Source organism: Phoca vitulina, unplaced genomic scaffold (genome assembly GCF_004348235.1).
Source record: "Phoca vitulina isolate PV1807 unplaced genomic scaffold, GSC_HSeal_1.0 scaffold2, whole genome shotgun sequence".
NCBI lineage: Eukaryota > Metazoa > Chordata > Mammalia > Carnivora > Phocidae > Phoca > Phoca vitulina.
Window position 1 is genome coordinate 48,773,817 of NW_022589705.1, and position 23,221 is coordinate 48,797,037.

The following is a 23,221-nucleotide window of genomic DNA, read 5'->3' on the forward strand; positions in this document are numbered from 1 at the left end:
AAGACAGGACCCATCCATATGCTGCCTACAAGAGACTCATTTTGAACCTGAAGTTACATCCAGATTGAAAGTGAAGGGATGGAGATCCATCTTCCATGCCAGCAGACCTCAAAAGAAAGCTGGGGTAGCAATTCTTATATCAGACAAATTAGATTTTAAACTAAAGTCTGTAATTAGAGACATGGAAGGACACTATATCATTCTTAAAGGGTCTATCCAACAAGAAGATCTAACAATTGTAAATATCTATGCCCCCAACATGGGAGCAGCCATCTACATAAGCCAACTGTTAACCAAAATAAAGAGTCATATTGATAATAATACGTTAATTGTAGGAGACCTCAATACTCCACTCTCAGCAGTGGACAGATCATCTAAGCAGAAAATCAACAAGGAAACAAGAGCTTTGAATGTTACATTGGACCAGATGGACCTCATAGATATTTACAGAACATTCCACCCCAAAACAACAGAATACTCATTCTTCTCGAGCGCACATGGAACTTTCTCCAGAATAGACCACATACTGGGTCACAAATCAGGTCTCAACTGATACCAAAAGATTGAGATTATTCCCTGCATATTCTCAGACCACAATGCTTTAAAACTGGAACTCAATCACAAGAAAAATTTGGCAGAAATTCAAACACTTGGAAGCTAAAGACCACTCTGCTCAAGAATGTTTGGGTCAACCAGGAAATCAAAGAAGAACTTAAACAATTCATGGAAATCAATGAGAAGGAAAACACATCGGTCCAAAACCTATGGGATACTGCAAAGGCGGTCCTAAGGGGGAAATACATAGTCATCCAAGCCTCACTCAAAAAAACCAGAAAAATCCCGAATTCACTAACTAACTCTACACCTTAAAGAACTAGAGAAAAAGCAACAAACAATGCCTAAACCACGCATTAGAAGAGAAATAATTAAAATTAGAGCAGAAATCAATGAATTAGAAACCAGAAACACAGTAGATAGGTTCAATGAAACTAGAAGCTGGTTCTTTGAAAGAATTAATAAGATCGATAAGCCACTGGCCAGACTTATCCAAAAGAAAAGAGAAAGGACCCAAATTAATGAAATTATGAATGAAAGGGGAGAGATCACGACTAACACCAAGGAAATAGAAACAATTATTAGAAATTATTATCAACAACTATATGCCAATAAACTGAGCAATCTGGATGAAATGGAGGCCTTCCTGGAAACCTATAAGCTGCCAAGACTGAAACAGGAAGAAATTGACAACCTGAATAGGCCAATAACCAGTAACGAGATTGAAACAGTGATCAAAAACCTCCCAAAAAACAAGAGTCCAGGGCCTAATGGATTCCCTGGGGAATTCTACCAAACATTCAAAGAAGAAATAATACCTATTCTACTGAAGCTGTTTCAAAAAATAGAAACATAAGGAAAGCTTCCAGACTCATTCTATGAGGCCAGCATTACCTTAATCCCCAAACGAGGCAAAGACCCCATCAAAAAGGAGAATTTCAGACCGATATCCCCGATGAATATGGATTGCAAAATCCTCAACAAAATCCTAGCTAATAGGATCCAACAATACATTAAAAGGATCATCCACCACGACCAAGTGGGATTTATCCCCGGGATGCAAGGGTGGTTCAACATTCGCAAATCAATCAATGTGATAGAACAAATTAATAAGAGGAGGGAGAAGAACGATATGGTCCTCTCAATTGATGCAGAAAAAGCATTTGACAAAATACAACATCCTTTCCTGATTAAAACTCTCCAGAGTATAGGGATAGAGGGAACATTCCTCAAGTTCATAAAATCCATCTATGAAAAACCCACAGCGAATATCATCCTCAATGGGGAAAAGCTGAGAGCCTTTCCCTTAAGATCAGGAACATGTCAAGGATGCCTACTGTCACCACTATTGTTCAACATAGTACTAGAAGTCCTAGCAACAGCAATCAGACAACAAAAAGAAATAAAAGGTATTCAAATTGGCAAAGAAGAAGTCAAACTCTCTCTTTTCGCAGATGACATGATACTTTCTGTGGAAAACCCAAAAGACTCCACCCCCAAATTACTAGAACTCATACAGTAATTCAGTAATGTGGCAGGATACAAAATCAATATACAGAAATCAGTTGCTTTCTTATACACTAACAACGCAACTGTAGAAAGAGAAATTAGAGAAACGATTCCATTTACAATAGCACCAAAAACCATAAGATACCTCGGAATAAACCTAACCAAAGAGGTAAAGGATCTGTACTCTAGGAACTACAAAACACTCATGAAAGAAATTGAAGAAGACACAAAAAGATGGAAAAATATTCCATGCTCATGGATTGGAAGAATAAACATTGTTAAAATGTCTATACTACCCAGAGCAATCTATACCTTCAATGCCATCCCGATCAAAATTCCAATAACATTTTTCAAAGTGCTGGAACAAACAATCCTAAAATTTGTATGGAATCAGAAAAGTCCCCGAATCGCCAAAGAAATGTTGAAAAAGAAAAACAAAGCTGGGGGCATCACATTGCCCAATTTCAAGCTATATTACAAAGCAGTGATCACCAAGACAGCATGGTACTGGCACAAAAACAGACATATAGACCAATGGAACAGAATAGAGAACCCAGATATGGACCCTCAACTCCAAATAATCTTTGACAAAACAGGAAAAAACATGCAATGGAAAAAAGACAGTCTCTTCAATAAGTGGTGCTGGGAAAATTGGACAGCCACATGCAGAAGAATGAAACTCAACCATTCTCTAACACCATTCACAAAGATAAACTCAAAGTGGATGAAAGACCTCAATGTGAGACAGGAATCCATCAAAATCCTAGAGGAGAACATAGGCAGTAACCTCTTTGACATCGCCCACAGCAACTTCTTTCAAGATACATCGCCAAAAGCTAGTGAAATAAAAGCAAAAATGAACTTTTGGGACTTCATCAAGATAAAAAGCTTCTGCACAGCAAAGGAAACAGTCAACAAAACAAAGAGGCAACCCACAGAATGGGAGAAGATATTTGCAAATGACACTACAGATAAAGGGCTGGTATCCAAGATCTATAAAGAACTTCTCAAACTCAACACCCAAAAAACAAATAATCAAGTCAAAAAGTGGGCAGAAGATATGAAAAGACACTTCTCTGAAGAAGACATACAAATGGCTAACAGACACATGAAAAAATGTTCATCATCATTAGCCATCAGGGAAATTCAAATCAAAACCACATTGAGATACCACCTTACACCAGTTAGAATGGCAAAAATGGACAGGGAAAGAAACAACAAATGTTGGAGAGGTTGTGGAGAAAGGGGAACCCTCTTACACCATTGGTGGGAATGCAAGTTGGTACAGCCACTTTGGAAAACAGTGTGGAGATTCCCCAAAAATTTAAAAATAGAGCTACCCTATGACCCAGCAATTGCACTCCTGGGTATTTACCCCAAAGACACAGATGTAGTGAAAAGAAGGGCCATATGCACCCCAATGTTCATAGCAGCAATGTCCGCAATAGCCAAACTGTGGAAAGAGCCAAGATGCCCTTCAACAGATGAATGGATAAAGAAGATGTGGTCCATATATACAATGGAATATTACTCAGCCATCAGAAAGGATGAATACCCAACTTTTACATCAACATGGATGGGACTGGAGGAGATTATGCTAAGTGAAATAAGTCAAGCAGAGAAAGTCAATTATCATATGGTTTCACTTATTTGTGGAACATAAGGAATAGCATGGAGGACACTAGGAGAAGGAAGGGAAAAATGAGGGTGGGGGGAATTGGAGGGAGAGATGAACCATGAGAGACTATGGACTCTGAGAAACAAACAGGGTTTTAGAAGGGGGGGGGGATTGGTTAGCCCGGTGATGGGTATTAAGGAGGGCACGTACTGCATGGAGCACTGGGTGTTATACGAAAACAATGGATCGTGGATCACTACATCAAAAACTAATGATCTATTGTATGGTGACTAACATAACATAATAAAATTAAAAAAAAAAAAGATAGGTAATGTGCCCAAAATTAAAAAGGGGGGGCAGGGCACCTGGGTGGCTTAGTCAGTTAAGTGTCTGCTCTTGATTTCGGCTCAGGTCATGATCTCAGGGTCATGGGATTGAGCCCTGCATCAGGGTCTGCACTCAGCGGGGAGTCTGCTTGAGATTCTCTCTCTCTCTCTCCCTCTGCCCCTCCCCCCCATGTATACGCACTCTCTTTCTCAAATAAATAAGTAAATCTTTTTTTAAAAAAGCACGATGGAGAATAAAATCCAAATGTGTTTGACTTGCAAGATTTGTTTTTTTTTTCAAAGTTTTATTTATATTTTTAGTAATCTCTACACCCAACATGGGGCTCAAATTCACAATCCCCCAAATGAGAGTCCCATGCCCTTCTGACTGAGCCAGCCAGGTGCCCCAGACTTGCAAGGTTTTATATTATGCTCACACAGACACTTTTTAGAAAATGTGACACATAATAATTCGCAAAAACTACATCAAAAAATCAAGCCTTGATTCTTCGTTGCTATAGGGCATTACCTTTTGAATTGTTTGTTTTGTGGAAATCATACCTGTAAGATTTGGGATTTCTTTTCCTACCACACATGAGGAGTGTTGTGATTCAGCAAGCAGTATCTGGTTAGACTCCACATCTTAGCTGACCATCGTGGGGCAGATGATCTTCTCAGAGAAACAGCATTATCACTGGTGGCTGCATTCCAGAGCTATGTTCTTGGCACCAAATCAATCAAAGAACAAAGCAGTAATAAAACCAAATATATACCTTCGTAATCATTTTGAGTAATCTAACCATGCTCCCCAGCCTGCAACATGATCATAGTCTTTCCAAGGGTCCCTAGGGTTCTCTTAGAAACTGTACATACAGCACACATAACATACAAGTCTAGGGTATCATGAAATGAATCCAAGATTAATAATCTAGCCATAACATAGTAATTAAACATTTAAGTAATTATTTTGCTTATATTTTTAGAATTTTAGAGGGGTTTTCAATGTTTATAGCAGCAATGTCCAAAATAGCCTAACTATGGAAAAAGCCCAGATGTCTACCAACAGATGAATGGATAAAGAGTATGTGATATATCTATATCTGTATCTATCTATCTATCTATCTATCTATCTATCTATCTATCTATCTGCAATGGAATACTACTCAGCCATGAAAAAAAAAAGAAATCTTGCCATTTCCAATGACATGGATGGAACTAGGGGGTGTTATGCTAAGCGAAATAAGTCAGTCAGAGAAAGACAATTATATGATCTCAATCATATGTGGAATTTAAGAAACAAAACAGAGGATGATAGGGGAAGTGAGGGAAAATAAAACAAGATGAAATCAGAGAGAGAGACAAACCATAAGAGACTCTTAATCATAGGAAACAAACTGAGGGTTGCTGGAGGGGAGTTGGGTAGGGGAATGGGGTAACTGGGTGATGGGCATTAAGGAGGGCATGTGATATAATGAGCTCTGGGTATTATATAAGACTGATGAATCACTGAACTCTACCTCTGAAACTAATAATACACCATATGTTAATTAATGGAATTTAAAATAAAGAAATAAAGAATTTTAGAGGGGTTTTTCTCTTTTTTTTTCAATTTTTTTCATTTAAAGGGGTTTTATTTATTTATTTATTAAAAGATTTTATTTGACAGAGAGAGAGAGACAGCGAGAGAGGGAACACAAGCAGGGGGAGTGGGAGAGTGAGAAGTAGGCTTCCCGCAGAGTAGGGAGCCCGATGCGGGGCTCGATCCCAGGACCCTGGGATCACGACCTGAGCTGAAGGCAGACGCTTAACGACTGAGCCACCCAGGTGCCCCAATTTAGAGGGGTTTTAAAAGACAATTTAAATGAGCCACACTCTGTAAAGTAGTTACTTAATTTCCAAATAGTTTGATCAGGGGAATGCTATAGACATAATGTATCTGAAAATCTTCAAGGTTTTAGAGACATCTTGGTAGGAGGACAGAGGGAGATTGTCTAAGATGAATGTCAGTAAGAATCATTGCAACAAATATTTATTGAGTGTCATGCACTGTATTAAACACTCTATGTTACTTCATTAATCCTTCAACTTTATAAAAAAGGCACTGTTCTCACAACTATTTTACGATGAGGAAATTGAGCTTCAGAGAAGTTAAATAATGTCTAAGGATGGACAGCTAGGAAATGACAAGATGAAGATAAAGTCCAAGCTGTTGACTATAAAACCCTGGGCCTCTGCAAGAAGAATGGCTCACCTTCTTGAGCGTATATACTATGTGGGCACTGTTCTAAGCATATTGCAAGTGTTTAATCATTTAATCCTTGCAACAGTCCTATGAGTTGGGTACTAAAATCATCCTCATTTTACAGTAGAGGAAAAGGAAGCACAGATTTATCACCATGTAACTAGTTGAGCAACCATTCCTAAAGAGTGCTAATTGCTGACTGCAAGAAAGTAGGGGGAAGGTTTCCAAGGCCACAGTGAACTGTCCCCACTCTGACCTTTTCATTCAAAATTCACTCAGATAAAGACTGTGATCTACTTCCCAAATACGGGAAAGCATGAATGTGGTGGGGTAAGTTATACTGGATGGCAGAAAATCAGGATGCAAAAAGATCTCAGTGGTCTGAAATAATGACCTGAATCTAACAAGATGTAACTGTGAGATAATTAATCAAGTCCTAAACAAGTCCAAAAAATAGATCAGTTGGAAGCAAAATGAATTAATAGTGATACATGTAAAAGAATTGTATAGAGTTTAGGTGACTGAAAGTGTGGCTTGAGTAATGGATGATAGCCAAATGCTGCCACTAGGTATCCATTCCCACCCCTGTGCGTGTGCACACACACACAGCATTTGGAAATTAAAAATAAGAACACCCTTTCAGAGTTACTACAAAATAACTAATAGATCCAGGCAGACAAAGACAGCATCACTAGAGACAGAAAATTTCCTGGCAAGGGCTTTACTTTAATCTGTTAAATGTATTATCATACCTGGGAAGAAGAATAGGGACACCAGTAGGGGGTTTGGTCAACCGTTGGAGCGAAGATATAGGCAAATCACATGAGCAAAGGGGAAAAGAATCCTAGATTCATGAACACAAGCACTTAGTTCTTGTGACAGGTTTATCTTTGTAGAGTGTATGAATGTGGAATATTACTACAGATGAGGGGCAACACAACTGTTAGTACAACATTCCAGTCTTGAGAAGGAATTTAAGGACACTCTACCCTACCCTCATCGGAGGAATGTGTGACATTATCAAGAGTAAGGGTATTTTAGGACTATGGTGTTGGGTGTTAGAGGAAGTGAGAGGGTTGACTGAGATGCAGTGAGCAAGGAATTTAAGAGCTATTGTGATCCTCAGGCAACATGATCATGTATATAAAAAATTACAAAAGGAACCTTTGTACACTGTTAGTGGGAATGTAAACTGGTATAGCCATTATGGAAAACAGTAAATTATACAACTGTATAATTTAATTTCTTGCCTCAAGAAATTAAAAATAGAACCACCATATCCAGAGACAACAAATCACTATTTCAAAGAGATATTTCTACTCCCATGTTCATTGCAGCATTATTCACAATAGCCAAGACATGGAAACAACCTGTTTGTCAATGATGACTGGATAAAGAAAATGTGAGATAGGGGTACCTGGGTGGCTCAGTCGGTTAAGAGTCTGCCTTCGGCTCAGGTCATGATCCCAGGGTCCTGAGATGGAGCCCCACATCAGGCTCCTTGCTCAGCGGGGAGCTTGCTTCTCCTTCTCCTTCTGCCTCCCTCTTCCTGCGGCTCCCCCGTTTGTGCTCGCCCTCTCTCTCTCTGTCAAATAAATAAATAAAATCTTTAAAAAAGAAAAAAAGAAAATGTGAGATATACACACATACACACACACACAAAGTGGAATATTACTCCACCTTAAAAAGGGAGGAAGTCCTGCTTTGTGATAACATGGATGAAACTGGAGAGCATTAGGCTAAGTGAAATAAACCAGGCAGAGAAAGACAAATACTGCATGGTATAATATATATCTGGAACTTTAAAAAAAATTTTGAAACAGAGGGCACAATGGTGGTTCCAGGGGCTAAAGGATGGGGGAAATTAGGGAGATGCTGATAAAAGGGTACGAACTTTCAGTTATAAGATGAACAAGGGGTGAGGATTTAATTTATAGCATGGTGACTATTATTGAAAATATTGTAATGTATAATTGAAATTTACTGAGACAATAAAACTTAAGTGTTCTTACCAAAAAAAAGGAAGAAAAAAGGTATATTTATGCAAGGTGGTGGGTGTGTTAGTTAACTCATTGGTGGGAATTCTTTCATAATGTATATGTATATCAAATCATCACATTGTATATTTTAAATATTAGAGTTAATTTTAATTAACTTATTTAATTTACTAATTAAATGTTGTTTAATTAATATTAAGTAACAAAATATATTAAAATTTTCTTTGTCTATTATACTTCAACATGGCTAAAAGTTTTTTTAATTGCAAAGAATCTACAAAAAAACTAGAACTAAAAAGTGTGTTTAACAAGGCCGTAGGACACAAGATCAATATACAGAAACCAATTATATTTCTATAAACTACCAGTAAGCAATTTTAAAATGAATTAATTCCATTTATAATAGCATTACAGGAATACAGTACCTAGAAATAAATTTAACAAGAGAAGCACAAATCTGTGTATTGAAAACTACACACCATTACTAAGTGAAATTAAAGAGGACTTATAAAAATGGGGAGATATATAAAATCCATGAGTTGGAAATTCAATATTGGTAAGATGGCAATTTTCCCAAGTAGCTGTATAGATTCAATGTAATACCCATCAAAATCCCAGTAGGCTTTTTTTTTTTTTTTTGGTGGATGCTGAAAAGCTGTTTCTAAAATTTATATAAAAGTGCAAAGAACCTAGAATAGTAAAACAATTTTGAAAAAGAAATACCAAGTCAGAGGACCTTATTTGGTTTTGAAACTTACTACAAAGCTATGATAATCAAGAAACAATAGGCATTTAAGTGGATGGAAGAGAATGGAGAATCTAGGAACAGATCTTCACGTATACGGTCAATTGATTTTTGAGAAAGATGCCAAGTAATTAAGTGGGAAAGGATAGCTCTTTCAACAATAGATGCTGGGACCATCAGACAAACATCTGTAAAAAAATGAAACTCAACCTTTACCTTACACCATACATAACGACTTAAAAGAAAACACAGGATGAAATATTCAGAGCCTTGAATTAGGCAAAGAATTCTTTATATATAACACAAAAAGTAAAAACAATCAAAGACAAAATCCAACCAATTGGACTTTATCAAAATGCAAACTTTTGCTCTTCAAAAGACACAAGAGAATGGAAATATTTGCAAAACATATCTGATAAAGGACTTGAATCCAGAATATATAAAGAACTCTTATAATTCAGCAGCAAGAGGACAAACAACCCAATAAGAAATGAGCAAAATATTTGAATAATCACCTCACCAAAGAAGATATATAAATGGCAGGTGAGTATGTGAAAAGATGTTTAACATCATTAGTCATCAGAGAAATGCAAGTTAAAACCAAAATGACGTACCACACCACACCTGCTAGAATGGATAAAACAAAAAAGACTGACCGAGTGTTTGTGAAGATACGGAGAAACACATTCATTGCTAGTGGGAACATAAAATGAGACAGCCACTTTGGGAAACTTTGGCACTTTTTAAAAATCCAAACATACACTTACCAATTGACTTAGCAACTCAACTCCTAGGTATCTATCCAAAAGAAATGAAAATGTATGTCCACACAAAAACCTGTACACAAATATTCACTGCAGTATTATTCACAATAGTCCCCAAACTGCAAACAGCGTCTTTCAACTGGTAAATTGATAGACAAAATGTTGTATGTCTATAGAGGGGAATATTATTCACAACGAAAGCATTATACTAAATGGAACGAGGCAGGCACAAAAGGCTACATATTATATGATTCCATTTATATGAAAATTTTAGAAAAGGCAAAATTGTAGACAGATCGGTGGTTGCCTAGGGCTGGGGTGGGAGCAGAGATGGATTGCAAACAGGCACAAGGGAACTTTTTGTGGTCATGAAAGTGCTCTAAAACTGAATTGTGGTGATGGTTGTCTAATTGTATAAACTCACTAAAATTCAATGAAGTGTACACTTAAAATGGGTGATTTTTATGGTATCTAAATTAAACCTCAATAAGGATGTTTTAAACAAAACAGAAAGCTATTGTGACTTCATAGTACCCTTTCTGGCTCACCTTAGAAATATCTAGTGCCTGTATAACTCTGGTAAAATTGTCCTTGAACTTTCCTTTCCACACCCTCTGAAGACCTGACATGGACGGTTTAGCAAGCAGCTCTAACCCTGGTGGACAGATTTTCTTTCTCTTGGAGGAGGTTAGAAGGAGAAAACCGAGAAAACCTTGACTGTATTTCCCAGGAGCTCGTAGAGAAGAGCATGATTAGGATGGAAAAGACCTTACAAATCATACCGTAGTCTCTATCATTCTTCTATCAAATACCTTTTGGAATTTTCCTGTTCAAATAAATGCTGTGTCTATAAAATAGTGAACAATATGGATGAGGTCCTTGTCCTCCCAGAGCTTATCTTCTAGTAGCTGTGAAATTGAGGAGGGATGGATAGACAGACAGAGGAAAGTAAAAGGAAAGTACCTTAAGTACTCAGGAGAGAGTTAAAACCATGATATTAGAAAATGACTGGACCACAAGAGGGAGCCAGTCTTGCAAAGACCAGAAGGAGGAGCATTTTAGGCACCATTTTTTTTTTTTTTTTTTTTAAGTGTACTTTGTCCCTTGAGGCTGTCTATTCCCTCTTTGTTCAGATTAAAATTCAGAGTCAGTAAATATAATCACTCCCTCAACTTCCTTAATCACATTAATCTCTCACACTGGTTGGCAAAATTACAACACTGTTAAAAATCCAACTGCCCACCTAGACTGGTCTCACCTCAAACTTGTCACCAGGAACTTAAGAAGGCCCTTGCTGTTTCCCAGCTAACGTCCCACATCTGCCTCATTCAGTCACTTTCCTACATTCTACATTACTACATTCACTTTCTGCTTTTCTCTTCTCTCCCCCATTCTCACTCCCAGTTGATGACTGTGCTTCTTACCTCATTGAGAAAACTGAACAGTCAGAAGACAACTACCACTGATTCTTACTGCATCCACATGTCCATATGGGTGTATCCCTTTAGACCCTGCTTTATCTTCTGTCAGTCAGGATGCATTCTCAGGGCCCCCATATAAAACCTTCCACTAGTGCATGAGATGCCATCCTCTTGTAGACTTAGGAACACCAAGCCAGCAAACCCTCCCACTCTATTCTACATCATGAATTTTTCCTCTACTGGATCATCTCCACTGGTAGACAAACAAATCATTTCAAGCATATTAAAGACAAACAAATAAAAATCTCCCCTTGACTGTATTTCCCTCATTTGGTTACCACCTTATTTCTCTGTAATCTTTTGTAGCAGAACAGTTGTCTATACTGTATTAGCTGCCTCTAATTCCTCTTTTTTCCTGTTCTCGTTTAAATTCTCTCCAGTCCAGCTTTTGTGCCACCATTGTTCTGAAACTGGTCTTTTCAAGGCCAAGAAAACAAACACAATTAAAACCCTACCATAAAGAAAAACGAATGAAGCAGCTCTGAGTGAGAGAAGAACGTAGGGAGTGTGTGTGTGTGTGTGTGTGTGTGTGTGTGTGTGTGTGTGTGTGAAGATCCTGAATTATAGCAGCTGGGTTGACCACCTGTATCATAAAAATTATTTAGATAATTAGTCTTCTTTCCACTCCATTTGAGCCATATTTCCTTTCCATATATTTCCCTGATTGTCTTTGGAATCTACTGTTGCCCAGCTTCTTCAAGCAGTCTGAATATCAGATGAACCTGCTCACCATTCAGGGAGAAGAGAATAAAACAAAATCATAGCAGTGAATGAGAGAGTCTTCATTTATGTTTTGTATCTGAAATTAATGTGAAACCTCAGAAACCTAAAAGTCTCTTTAACCCAACCAGGAATAATTTTTTTTTTTTAAGATTATTTATTTATTTATTTATTTGTCAGAGAAAGAGAACAAGCAGGGGGAGCGGCAGGCAGAGGGAGAAGCAGACTCCCCGCTGAACAAGGAGCCCGATGCGGGACTCGATCCCAGGAGCCTGGGATCATGACCTGAGCTGAAGGCAGCCGCTTAACTGACTGAGCCACCCAGGCGTCTCCAACCAGGACTAATTTTAAAAGTCTGAGAAAGATGGGGCGTGTGGGTGGCGCAGTCAGTTAAGCTTCTGACTCCGGGTTTGGCTCAGGTCATGATCTTGCAGTTGTGGGCTCCAGCCCTGCATCGGGCTCCGTGCTCAGTGCAGAGTCTGCTTGAGATTCTCACTCCTTCCCCCTCTGCTCTTCCACCTCTCTCTCTCTCTCAAATAAATAAATAAAATCTTAAAAGAAAAAAGTCTAAGAATTGCTCCCAAACAATATCCCTCTATGCTAAGATAAATGTAGTTGCCAGGTGTGATGATTTTGCAGCTCTCCATCTCTGTAAATGGCCTCGCCAGGAATTATATATACTAACCTCAGGCAGCTTAGAAAGTCTGGCTGCAGCACTCGGCTTGCTGATGTTATCAGCAGGAACAACTGTGACTTACTTCAGTGAGGTGCCCTCAACTCCTTTTGTGGACAAAGTGGTTCCTACTGGAGACAGCACCAAATGAGGTAGACTTTTGACAACTGTCCTGGTCAGTTGGTTGATACAGAAATCCCAAATGGATAGTGCAGATCAGTGTTTAGCAAAATGCAAGTCACAATCTATTATCAGATTATGAAATTAACTTAGTGGGTTGCCCAATTTTTAAAAGGTGAAATCTAATAGAAAATATCAGAGTTCATTACACGTACTCAGGGTATGACATAGTTCACGAGACTCTGGTTGGAGTTGCGAAGAAGTGTGTCCTGGATCATAAAACTAAAATTTAAAAAATTAAAGCCACCAGTCTAAATCCATTCATAATAAAATAGCCAGTGTGGTTGAACGCACGAATCAAAATTAGAGGACCTTTGGAAAATATCCCCATCATTTTCAGCATCATATATCACTAGGCCTGAGCAGAAACAAGGGAAATCCAGAGCACCTTAAAGAGGGGTTTTCATACACACGACCAGGTGAAGAACTTGAAATTAGTCTCTAAAAACTAAATTGCCATCGTGGAGGCTTTATAGTTTACAAACCACACTCACAAACTTGATCTCATTTGAGTATCTTGTCTACCTTTTATAGTAAGTAAGACAGGAAGGCGGTGGCATCTGAGGCAGGTTTCAGTGATCCATGCAGTTTAGGTCAGGAGCCCAACCAGCTGCTGGGAGAAAGGATCTAGCCTCACAAGCCTCAGGGAGAAAGTTGGCAAGGGTAAAGAACTGTGTGTGGGTCCCAGCCAAATTAACTAGGGTTCAGGGCAGAACTCCAGTACCAGGAGGGAGAAAGGGAAGGATGAACAGGAACTGGGGCAGAAGCCCAGATATTAAACAAAGCACACAGATAGCCAGGCCCACCCCCAGCACACTGGATTCCGTGCTCACACCTGCAGGGTTCCAGAAGCCCATGACTGGCTTTTGAAGAAGAAACAGAAACACACCATGTGGATGAGGGGCAGAATGGAGAGGTTATCAAGCTCTTACAAAGACATGAAGAGACTAGTGGGGAATGGCAAGTTAATCAATCAGACTAGCATGAGTAGAGTTGCCAGATAAAATGGAGGATGCTTATTTAAATTTGGATTTCAGATAAATAATGAAAGCCTTTTAGTGTAAGTATGTCCCATGCAATATTGGGGACACATTTATACCAAAAAAAAATGTTGCTTATCTGAAATTTAAATGTAACTGGGCATCCTGTATTTTTATTTACAGAATCTGACAACCCTTACCTGTGAGTGTTATGAAGGATGAGGTGGGAAGGCTTTGGCAGAGCAAGATCAGAAATGATCTTGTGTGCCATGCTTGGCAGATAATGGGGAGCCATGAAAGTTTTTAAGCAGGAGCATAATATAATCAGATTTGCATTTTAGAATCAACCTTTGGAGAACAAAACAAGAGTTGAGAAAGTCAGGAACTGAGAGACCAGAAAGCTGTTTAAATAGCCTAGACTCCAGGAGAATTGAATTTAATTTCATTCACTTCACAATTCTGCCGAATGCTAGGGAGGTTCCAAAGTTCAATCCAGCTGAAGAGACCAATCTTTTCTTTTTTCAAGAGCTGTTCTTTGTTTTGAGGAACAAAGAATGTTCTGAAGGTGGGGTATATTTTTTGCCTTGCCCAAACCCTGTGTCAATCAAACCCTTCTTGAGGGTGCTGTAAATATAAGGTGTATGTATCAATCCCCTGCTAGTAAGCTCAATGTCTTTTTCACCACTGCATCCCCAGTAGCAGTAGGTATTCAATAAACATTGTTGAATGAGTTCCTTAAGGACAAAGTCTATGTCTTCCTCATCTTTGTTTCTTTAGCACCTGACCCAGGGCTGGGAATAAGTTTCTCAGAAAATAGTTCTTGATTAAAGTGGTCTAATTAATTAACAACCAGAAGTGCTTCCTATTAACTACACTTCTCCAACATTATTTCAAAGGTACAATCCAGCATAGTTTTCACTTGAATGCAAAAGAAGCCTGCCTCTTACATTGGACCAGAAAACCATTTTCAAAAGCTGCAGAATTATACTGATTGGATGGAGTTTTAAGGGTAATCTTCCTCGTGTGTGTGAAAATGTGAGGGTTTAGGATTGTGTGTGTGTGTGTGTGTGTGTGTGCGCGTGTGTGTGTGGCATTTTCCTAACTGCTTCCAGAAGCTTTGTCTTTGCTTGGGTATTAGTGAAGCTAGATCTTAAGTAAATGCTTCTCAGTTAGATCATCATAAAGTGGTATGAATTAAGTGTTTGTCTTCCATCTACCAGTATCAGTACAGTTACTTCTGTATGTATTTTTCCAAGGCTGAAGTGTGAACTTCTTGAAGGCAGGACTTCATAGTCAGAGAACTTTCACTAATACTAGGTTTGTTGAATTTTCAAGAGCAGGAAGCCAAAAGGGAAAGAATAATTCTAGGAAGCACATGGGATTAATAAAAATACAATTAAAAAATTATTACAGCCCCCCATTATTGGAGATTATATTCTAAGCATCATACCAGGGTGGGGGTTTTACATATATTTTTAAAATTCTGATGAAATTTCAATCCTAAAACCTTCTCTTTGAGGTAGGTGACATTATGCTTGTTTTCTATTTCTTTATACAGAATCAGAACTGATGAGAAACTTGCCCAGCTAATAGATTAGCAGGGCTGAGATCAGAACCTGATTCCAAAGTCCAGGCTGTCACACATCGGGAGTTGTCATTGTTTTAAGTGTGTATGGGAGAGATGAAGAATATTGTTAGAGTGCCTATAAGAGCTCTACTTTAATCAGCAACCATGTAGTACTCCAGAGGACTAAATTTTGATCTTCTTTGTAATGATGTGTGAGAATACATGCGTGGAAGAAATATGGAGGTATTTTTTGTATTTTTTATTTACGTTCCTTTTTTCTTTGTTCACCTTTGTACTTAAGGGAGCACATGCTTTTAAATATAATTAGGTGCCATCTCCATCTTGCTGGAAGGTGATACGGTTACATTTAAAATTATTACCACACTGTTACTATCCAGGATGAAACATATGGACTTTAGATGTTACCATCAGTAATATCAACTTCATTTGCCCCATCCAAAGGAATACTTGTGGTTCATGTTCAGATATGTGATCGAACCTCATTGATCCAGATGTGTATGAACTCATCTGTGGGACAATCCAGACCCTCCGCTGAGCTGTCAATATGATTGCATGCATCAGTTATTCTCTAGTCTTTTAAAGCTGTGAATGTGCACTCTTTGTCCAGATGCTGAGATCTTTTCAGCAGCCCTCTTCATACTGCTCAACTGCCTGTGTTCCTGGCTGAGGAAGGTTAGTTAAATCGAAGTTTAAACTTTACCAACCTTTTGGAGCCTAAGAAAGCAAAAGTCAAAAGGCAAGTGATGGCATAACTAATTACACGAATTAGAAGGAATTTGAAGAGGAACCAAACGAGGTAAAAAGAGGGGAGAAAGCAGTTGGTTAAAAAAAAAAAAAAACGGAATAAACAAATTATGTTTTGCTTGGCTCTGTAAAGTAGAAGGCTGCCAAAAATGGTCTGCAAAGGTGTAAGAATTAAAAAGCATCTTCAGTGTTCTGCCTTCACCAGAAACATGGAAGGAATTTCCTAGAGATGGTTAGGAAGGAATTACGGGGGAAGAAAAATCCTCATTAGGCCTTAATTTGCTTATTCATTGCCAGGCAAGGTGGGAGATACAAAATGAATATGGCATGGCCCTGCCCTTCAAGCTTACCCTCCAGTTCAGGGAGATACATCAACTGTTACATATGCTGAAGTGTGAAAGGCACCATGAAATAAATATAAAAAGGAAACAGTAGGTGGACAAAGGGGCAGTGATCTACTCTGTGAATCTAATAAAAACAATTCATTACAATCATGTAGGGCTGTTCAGTGAGATGACCAACTCTCATTGGGAAGAGTGAAATGGAATCTGAATTAACAGGTATAGTTGAGTCAAAAACACAAGAAAGGGGGTTTTGAAGAAGCAATCAATTCACACCAGTCCCAAGAAGGTAATGATCTGGTAAGTGTTCTCCATCTTTAATTTCTAGGATATCAATCTTACAAAGCGGAGTTGCTGCCAGACGTTACCATCCCCCACCCTCCATCTCCACCCCTCCTGCAGAGCTATCAGGTGAGCTGCGCTCAATCCAAGCTCCGCCCTAATTAAATGTGTGACCTGGAGCAACTTGCATCACTACTCACGGTCTCGTTTCTGCGCCTGTAAATCGAGGAACCCTAGTCGATTGTAAAGTCCATTTCGGCCGTGAATTGTGAAATTGAGACAAGAACCCAGAAAGGAAACTCAAGAGAAACAAAAGTGAAAGTGCCCAAAGGAAATGCAGTAGTAAACAAAAGTACAAAATTTTATATCTCACTGAAAAACGTGGCAGAGTTCCAAATACTCTGTTTTCTTCAGCAACCGTGAACACGAGACTTGGGAAAGAATGAAATGTCTATCACGCCCTCCAAATATGAATACGATCAGTGTAACGCGAATCCACCTTGCTGCATGCAACTGTCTTCTTAAACAATGCACCCTGGCCCTGAACCACCACTTATTAAAGACTTCTTACAAAGTAAATCAAGCTATGAATGGTCCGTCGCCACACAACCCACACCCCCACCCCGGACCACCACACAAGGGTGTGTCTCGCTTTGGGAGGAGAGAGAAAAGGGTATAAAGAGGAAGAATTCGAACCAATATAAGATTCTGCCTAGCGTTGCCACGCGGTTGTCATAAACAACAGCATGGAAACAAACTATCTTAAAACACAGGAAATTCGGTAGCCTTTAAACTTTATTATTTCCTCCGTTTATGGTGAGATTACCCTGAACGTAACCCAGAACCTTACACCCGCTTGAGAGCAAGGGTGCGAGCTCCGGGGTGAAGAGCAAGTGGAGGGGCCAGAAGGGACCAAGCTGACAGCTTCGCGGAGCGTTTGCAGCGAGTGTGGGACCAGGACGGGCGACGCCACGGCTAGAAGCGGGGGGGTCCACTGGGCTCTCTGGATGGGAGGATGCTCCCTGTCCGCTGCGGGAGCCTCCCTTCTTGGAGCCCAGGCGGGAGGGGGAAGCGCGTGCGCGCGCGCGTGCACACACACACGCACACATCCTTCCCCTGGAGTTGTGTCTCGTCTCCCTTTTGTTTTTCTCCCTTCCCGGTCATGAGACCCGGAAGTTTTTTTTTTTTTTAAACCTGTCTCTCTCCCTTTTCCAACACCCCCCCCAATCTATCACATGGCAGAGATAGAATAAAAACAGAAAAATGGCGACGGTCACGTTGTGGCGAGCCTTGCTGCGTCATTAGATAATCCTCATGCAAATAGAGGGAAGAACAAAGGAAGGGGGGCCCAGGACCCCCCCTGGGGCGCAGGTGGGCGTGGGGGCGGCGGGCCGGGCGCGGGGGCGGCCGGGCGCGCGCGGGACCGGGCGCTTGCGGGCGGCGAGCGGCCGCGCGGGGCTCCGTGCCGCCGAGTGTCTACGTCCGTGTGCGCGCCCGTGCGCCGCCGCGGAGCAGTGGCCGCGGCGCTCCTGGCACGGTGTGGCGGCGCGCCGGAGCCGGCCGGGGACGCGGGAAGCGGCGGGGGCGACGAGAGCCGTTCCGGCGAGGCTGGTCGCGGCGCGCGCGCACACGCACACGCAGCCGCGGGGCTCGGCCGCCTGGGCGCCCGCGCGGGGGGCGGGCCGAGGGCGGGCCGGTGGCGGCGGGGGCCGAGGGCGCGCCGCTGCCCGGCGCTGGGCGCCTGCCCTCAGCCGCCTCCCCGGACCGCAAGCAGTTCGCCGCCGCGGGGTAGGCAGCGGGCGCTGGGGCGGTGGCACGGGGCGGGCCGGAGGCTCCGCACTCCCTCACGGACTTCGAGCGTGTTACCGGGCTGGGTTTGTTGTGGAGGTGTGTGTGTTTTTCCGGTGGGGTGGGGGGGCGGCCTCGCCCGGGGCATCTCCGCGGTTGCCCTCGGGCCCTCGCCGGGGTATGAGGAGCGGCGCAGGTTGGACCAGGGCGCGGGTGGCCCCCGGCGCCCGGCTCCGGCCCCTCGGAGGGGGAGCGGCGCGGAGGGGCGGGGTGCGTGTGTAAATGTTGCGCACTCGCTTTTCCCCCACCCCCGCCTTCTTCCAGGGTGCTGGCGTGGGTCCCTCGCCGTCCGGCGGCGACTGTAAATAGAGCCTGGATGTTGTTTACATGAAGGATCCGGCGGGAGGAGTCTGCGAGGAGGAGGCGGAGGAGGAGGGAGGGAGGAGAGAGGAAGAGCGGAGTCCCCGCGGCGGCGGCGGCGGCGGCGGTCCGGGGTGAGGGGAGCCCCGCGCGGCGTCCGGGGACCGGGCGCTACCACGGGGCCGGGACGCTGGACCCTGGGGTAGGAGGGAGAATGGGCGGGGGGTGGGGGGGCCTGTCAGTGTGGCATTTTTAGCTTGCAACCTGCCACACGCACATTCTGTCGGGCTCTCGGAGGGGAGGGGGTGTGCAGGGAGGGCGAGGAAGCCTCGATTTCTCTGTACGTTCTTTCTCCCATCCCCAATCTTTTCCCGCTTTACAACGGGCTCACCTGTTTATTTCCATCAACCAGAGTGTGCAGTTTTTTATGTAGGCATGAGAGGCTGTTTCTTTTATTAGAAACATTATTGGGGGGGTGCGTTGTTGTAATTTCTGCCGGTCCTGTTCGGTTTTCAAGAAGGGGGAAGGGACTTGGCGGAGATCGCCTGCTCCTGGTCGCAGCTGAACCCGCGGCTTCTCCCTGCCTTCCCGGGCCAAGGAATCTTTTCCCTCACTCAGCTACCCGCGCGCGAGCTGCCACCTTCTTGGAGAAGGACCACACCTGTGCTTATTCTCGCTTTGGAGGAGAGGTGAGCTGAAAAACCAGAGAATCTTGTGTTCCGCAGAGTTCTTAGCTAATCCCCCATCCCAGAATTGACCAGAAAGTGCTGCTTTCACCTGCTGATTGCACCGGGCACATCCATCTCGGACCCAGGCAAGTTGTGGTCTACAGATGTGCTGGGATTTTCTCTTCCCTCTGGACCTGCACCCCGCCAACCAGCAACTAACTGCTGGGTTTAGATTGAGAGAGGTGATCTCCTTAGGTCAGTGCCGTTATTTGTTCCTTACCAGGTATTCTAACGGAATTGTCTGCTGTCTCCTGACAGCCCCCTTCTTTTCTTTCCCTAAGAGCTTAGCCCAGAATCTGGCCTAAAGCAGCCTGTCTCTGGCTCTCTTTCCCTGGGCCCCACCCTGGCCCCTCTTGGTTCTCCAGAGCCAAACACGCCTCCCAAGCAGAAGACACACCCAGCCCCAAATCCAACCATTCCAAAAGGGAGGAGAAAACAGTGGACCCAGGGGTCCCCTTTCTGTCCTTAATATCCCCAACAGCATTTTCCTCTTCAAACCTAGATTTATAATCCCTTGATTCTTCTCACCAGCTGTCTTTCTTACCCTTTTTGTCCATAGGCCTGTGATAGATATTTGGGAAGGTGGGGACGAAGAGTGGAGAAGGAGGTTGTCACCCTTCTTCCCTAGCGTGAGGCATTTTCCATCTCCCCAGTCTTTTCGTTTTTGAGTAAAATACGTAAATACGTTTGCATGCTTATTTGAACTTGTTTTCTTGCTGGCTAAATAATAGCTGGGACTCACAAGGAAGGGAAGGGAAAGGAAAGAGATGAAAAATGAACATCACCCCCCTCCCGGGTTCCACCATATGAGCATCCCCAGAGTTGCTGAAGACCCTTCTGTAAAAGCCAACAGCCTCTCTTTCATGACATCACCACCTAAGCCCTTCCAACTTTAGCTTCAGAACAGGAAGAACGCTCAAAATAGAACTATCTTAGGAATCCAGCTCCTTTAGAAGATCAACTTTTAACTCAGCTGCAGGAGAAACACTGAAACTTTGACATAGGGAGGGAAAACTGAAGTGTTTGTAACTGGTTCCTTTGGGGAAGAGTAGAGGGGATACTTCCCATGCATATTCAGAAAAGCTTTTCTCAAGGTAACTTGGGTACCTAGACCAGTGAATGATTAATAGGATGGTTTGGGATTCATTTATTGAATTACTCATACGTTTTGGTATGTCAACAATAACAAGCATTTTTCAGAATGAAGAGGGGCTCCTGGAATGTGCTCTAAAGAGTATAAAGGAGGTTGTGGAGGGAGGTTGGGAGGGAGTGCTTGAGGAAGGTGAAGAATCAGGATGCAGGGACAGCTGCTGTGAGTGTGAAGTTCAGAGGCTCATCATAAACAATGTCGGTAAGTTTGGCGGGGTGACTAAGATCCTGGACAAAGAAGTAACGATGTCAGGATTTTCCACCTTTACTTTGGAGCCGAACTTTGTATCTTTGAATTTCAGTGTCTCCATTCTTTTCTTGAGTTGAGGTGTACCTTTCTCTCTGAGCGAAAAGCATTGTTCAGTCTCTGGGAAGGGCTGCTTAATCAGTGATCATCACTAAAGTATTGACAACTTAAGGATTAGTAGTGGGGCAGAAAATACTTGGCATCATTGGAGCACCTGGTGGGTGTTGTAGAAGGACTTGCTGGTTGAAGAGGGTAATATCTTTCAGTCTGGTTCAGGTTTAAAAGAATCCAGGTGACAGGATTGTCTGTAACTGCATTAATTCGGTAGCCAACGTGTTGCTGTCAAGCACCTGAAATCTGGCTACGATAATGAGCTGAATTTAAAATTTTAGTAAATTCTTAAAATTGATACTTGATTCAGTTATTGGAAAACTTAAATATGTTTGGAAACAATTTGAACATATGCATCTACTTTTTAAACTGTAAAACGGGTGAAATTTAAATACAGGTTAAGTGTTTCTGATGAAAATCTAGAGTTTGAATTGAGTGAGATGTGTTGTAAGTGTAAATTACACCCCAGTTTTCAAAGACTTAGTACAAAGAAAATAAAATATCTTGAGTTATTTTTATATTGATTACATGTTCAAATGATACTATTTTAGGTATATGGACCTAAATGAAATATATTAAGGTTGATTTCATCTGTTTTAAATTTATTTTTAAATATGGCTGCTAAAATATTTAAAAACATATGCATGGCTTGCATTTTACTTCTCTTGGACATCACTGGCCTGTAACATCGCTCCTTTTGGTCGATGGATTAATTTCAGAAGAGGTGACTGTAAAATCGCTACTTTCCTTTGCTGTTTTTCATGTGGAAATTTGGGGATCCCAAGAGTCATTATTTTAGAACATGAGACCTAATAGTGAATGCTTTGCATATTTCTATGTGGGAGGCTTGTCCTATTCATGAAGGTCAATAAAAGTGTGTAGGGAACTAGAAAGGCTAGTGGGGGTGTCATGGGAAAACTTAGATACCCACACATCTAGCTGTAGCTGCTTTTGTAAAAGGCTCCTGGGCATGCCAAACTCTATCAGAGAACAGTATGTGACACAGTAACTGTTGTGACACCTGGTGGCATGTTAGTGATACCACTCATGTTTGTTTTCTCTTACTCCTTCATTTACTTTCTCTCCTCCACTCCCCCATGCCCCCACCCCCACATCATAGCTCCACTGGTGGTAATTGGGCCCACAAGGCTGCTGACCCCTTGTCTCCAAAAAAAAAAAAAGTATAATGCTGACCTGAATGGAGACAGTGCCATCTTTGGGGTTTGGTTTTGTCTAATGAGATTGACTAATGGCACTGGAAGGGACTTAGGGGTCATTTAAATACAATATCCTCATCTTATAGATGACAGACTGTCGTATACGTTGCTTAAGACCGAACAGACAGAGGCTGGAATTAAACGTACACTTTGGTTGATAACCTATTTAGAGAAGCCATAGGAAATGACAAGGTTTGTCAGTTAATTAAATACCTGTTGAGCTTGCACGTTGTGGAAAGGACTGTGATTAGTGTTGTGAAGTGCCCTGAAGAAAACAGTCTCTGACTTCAGGAACAATACTGCTAATTTGAAGAAGTAATTATTAGCGGTGTCAAATTACAATACAGTACAGGCAGACCTTGTTTTATGGTGCTTCACAGATATGGTGGTTTTTGTTTTTGTGTGTTTTTTTGGTGTGTTTTTTTACACATTGAAGGTTTGTGGCAACTTTATGTTGGGCAAGTCCATTGGCACCATTTTTCCAACAGCATTTGCTCACTTTGTGTCTTTGTCACTTTTTGGTAATTCTCAGAATATTTCAAACTTTTCATTATTATACTTGTTTTGGTGATCTGTAATCAGTGAATATGACTTGCTAAAAGCTCAGATGATAAGCATTTTTTGGGTAAGGTATTTTTTTTTTAAAAGATTTTATTTTTTTAATTAAAGTATGTACATTGTTTCTTTTTTGAGAGAGAGAGCAGGGGCAGAGGGAGAGAGAGAGAGAGACTCTTAAGCAGGCTCCATGTCCCAACGGAGAGCGTGATGTGGGGCTCTATCTCATAACCCTGAGATCATGACCTGAGCCAAAAACAAGAGTCGGAAGCTTAACCAACTGAGCCACCCAGGTGCTCCTCTACATTGTTTCTTTAGACA

The 23,221-nt window shown here is 41.6% G+C and overlaps 1 protein-coding gene across 4 annotated transcripts in view; it reads left to right on the forward strand.

Moving 5' to 3' along the window:
• The first annotated feature begins 18,472 nt into the window (after positions 1–18,472).
• Positions 18,473–23,221, forward strand: part of LOC116646426 (translation initiation factor IF-2-like) — a 69,704-nt gene continuing 64,955 nt past the window's right edge. For 2 of the 4 annotated variants that reach the window (XM_032427151.1, XM_032427161.1), the window contains exons 1-3: positions 18,473–18,632; positions 18,858–19,027; positions 19,512–19,582. In XM_032427151.1, the coding sequence (XP_032283042.1) occupies positions 18,921–19,027; positions 19,512–19,582 (178 nt within the window). In that variant the 5' untranslated portion in view covers positions 18,473–18,632; positions 18,858–18,920. Of the gene's footprint in view, positions 18,633–18,857; positions 19,096–19,126; positions 19,583–23,221 lie in introns of those variants that run through there. The other 2 variants (XR_004302118.1, XR_004302120.1) reach the window with 2 other exon arrangements.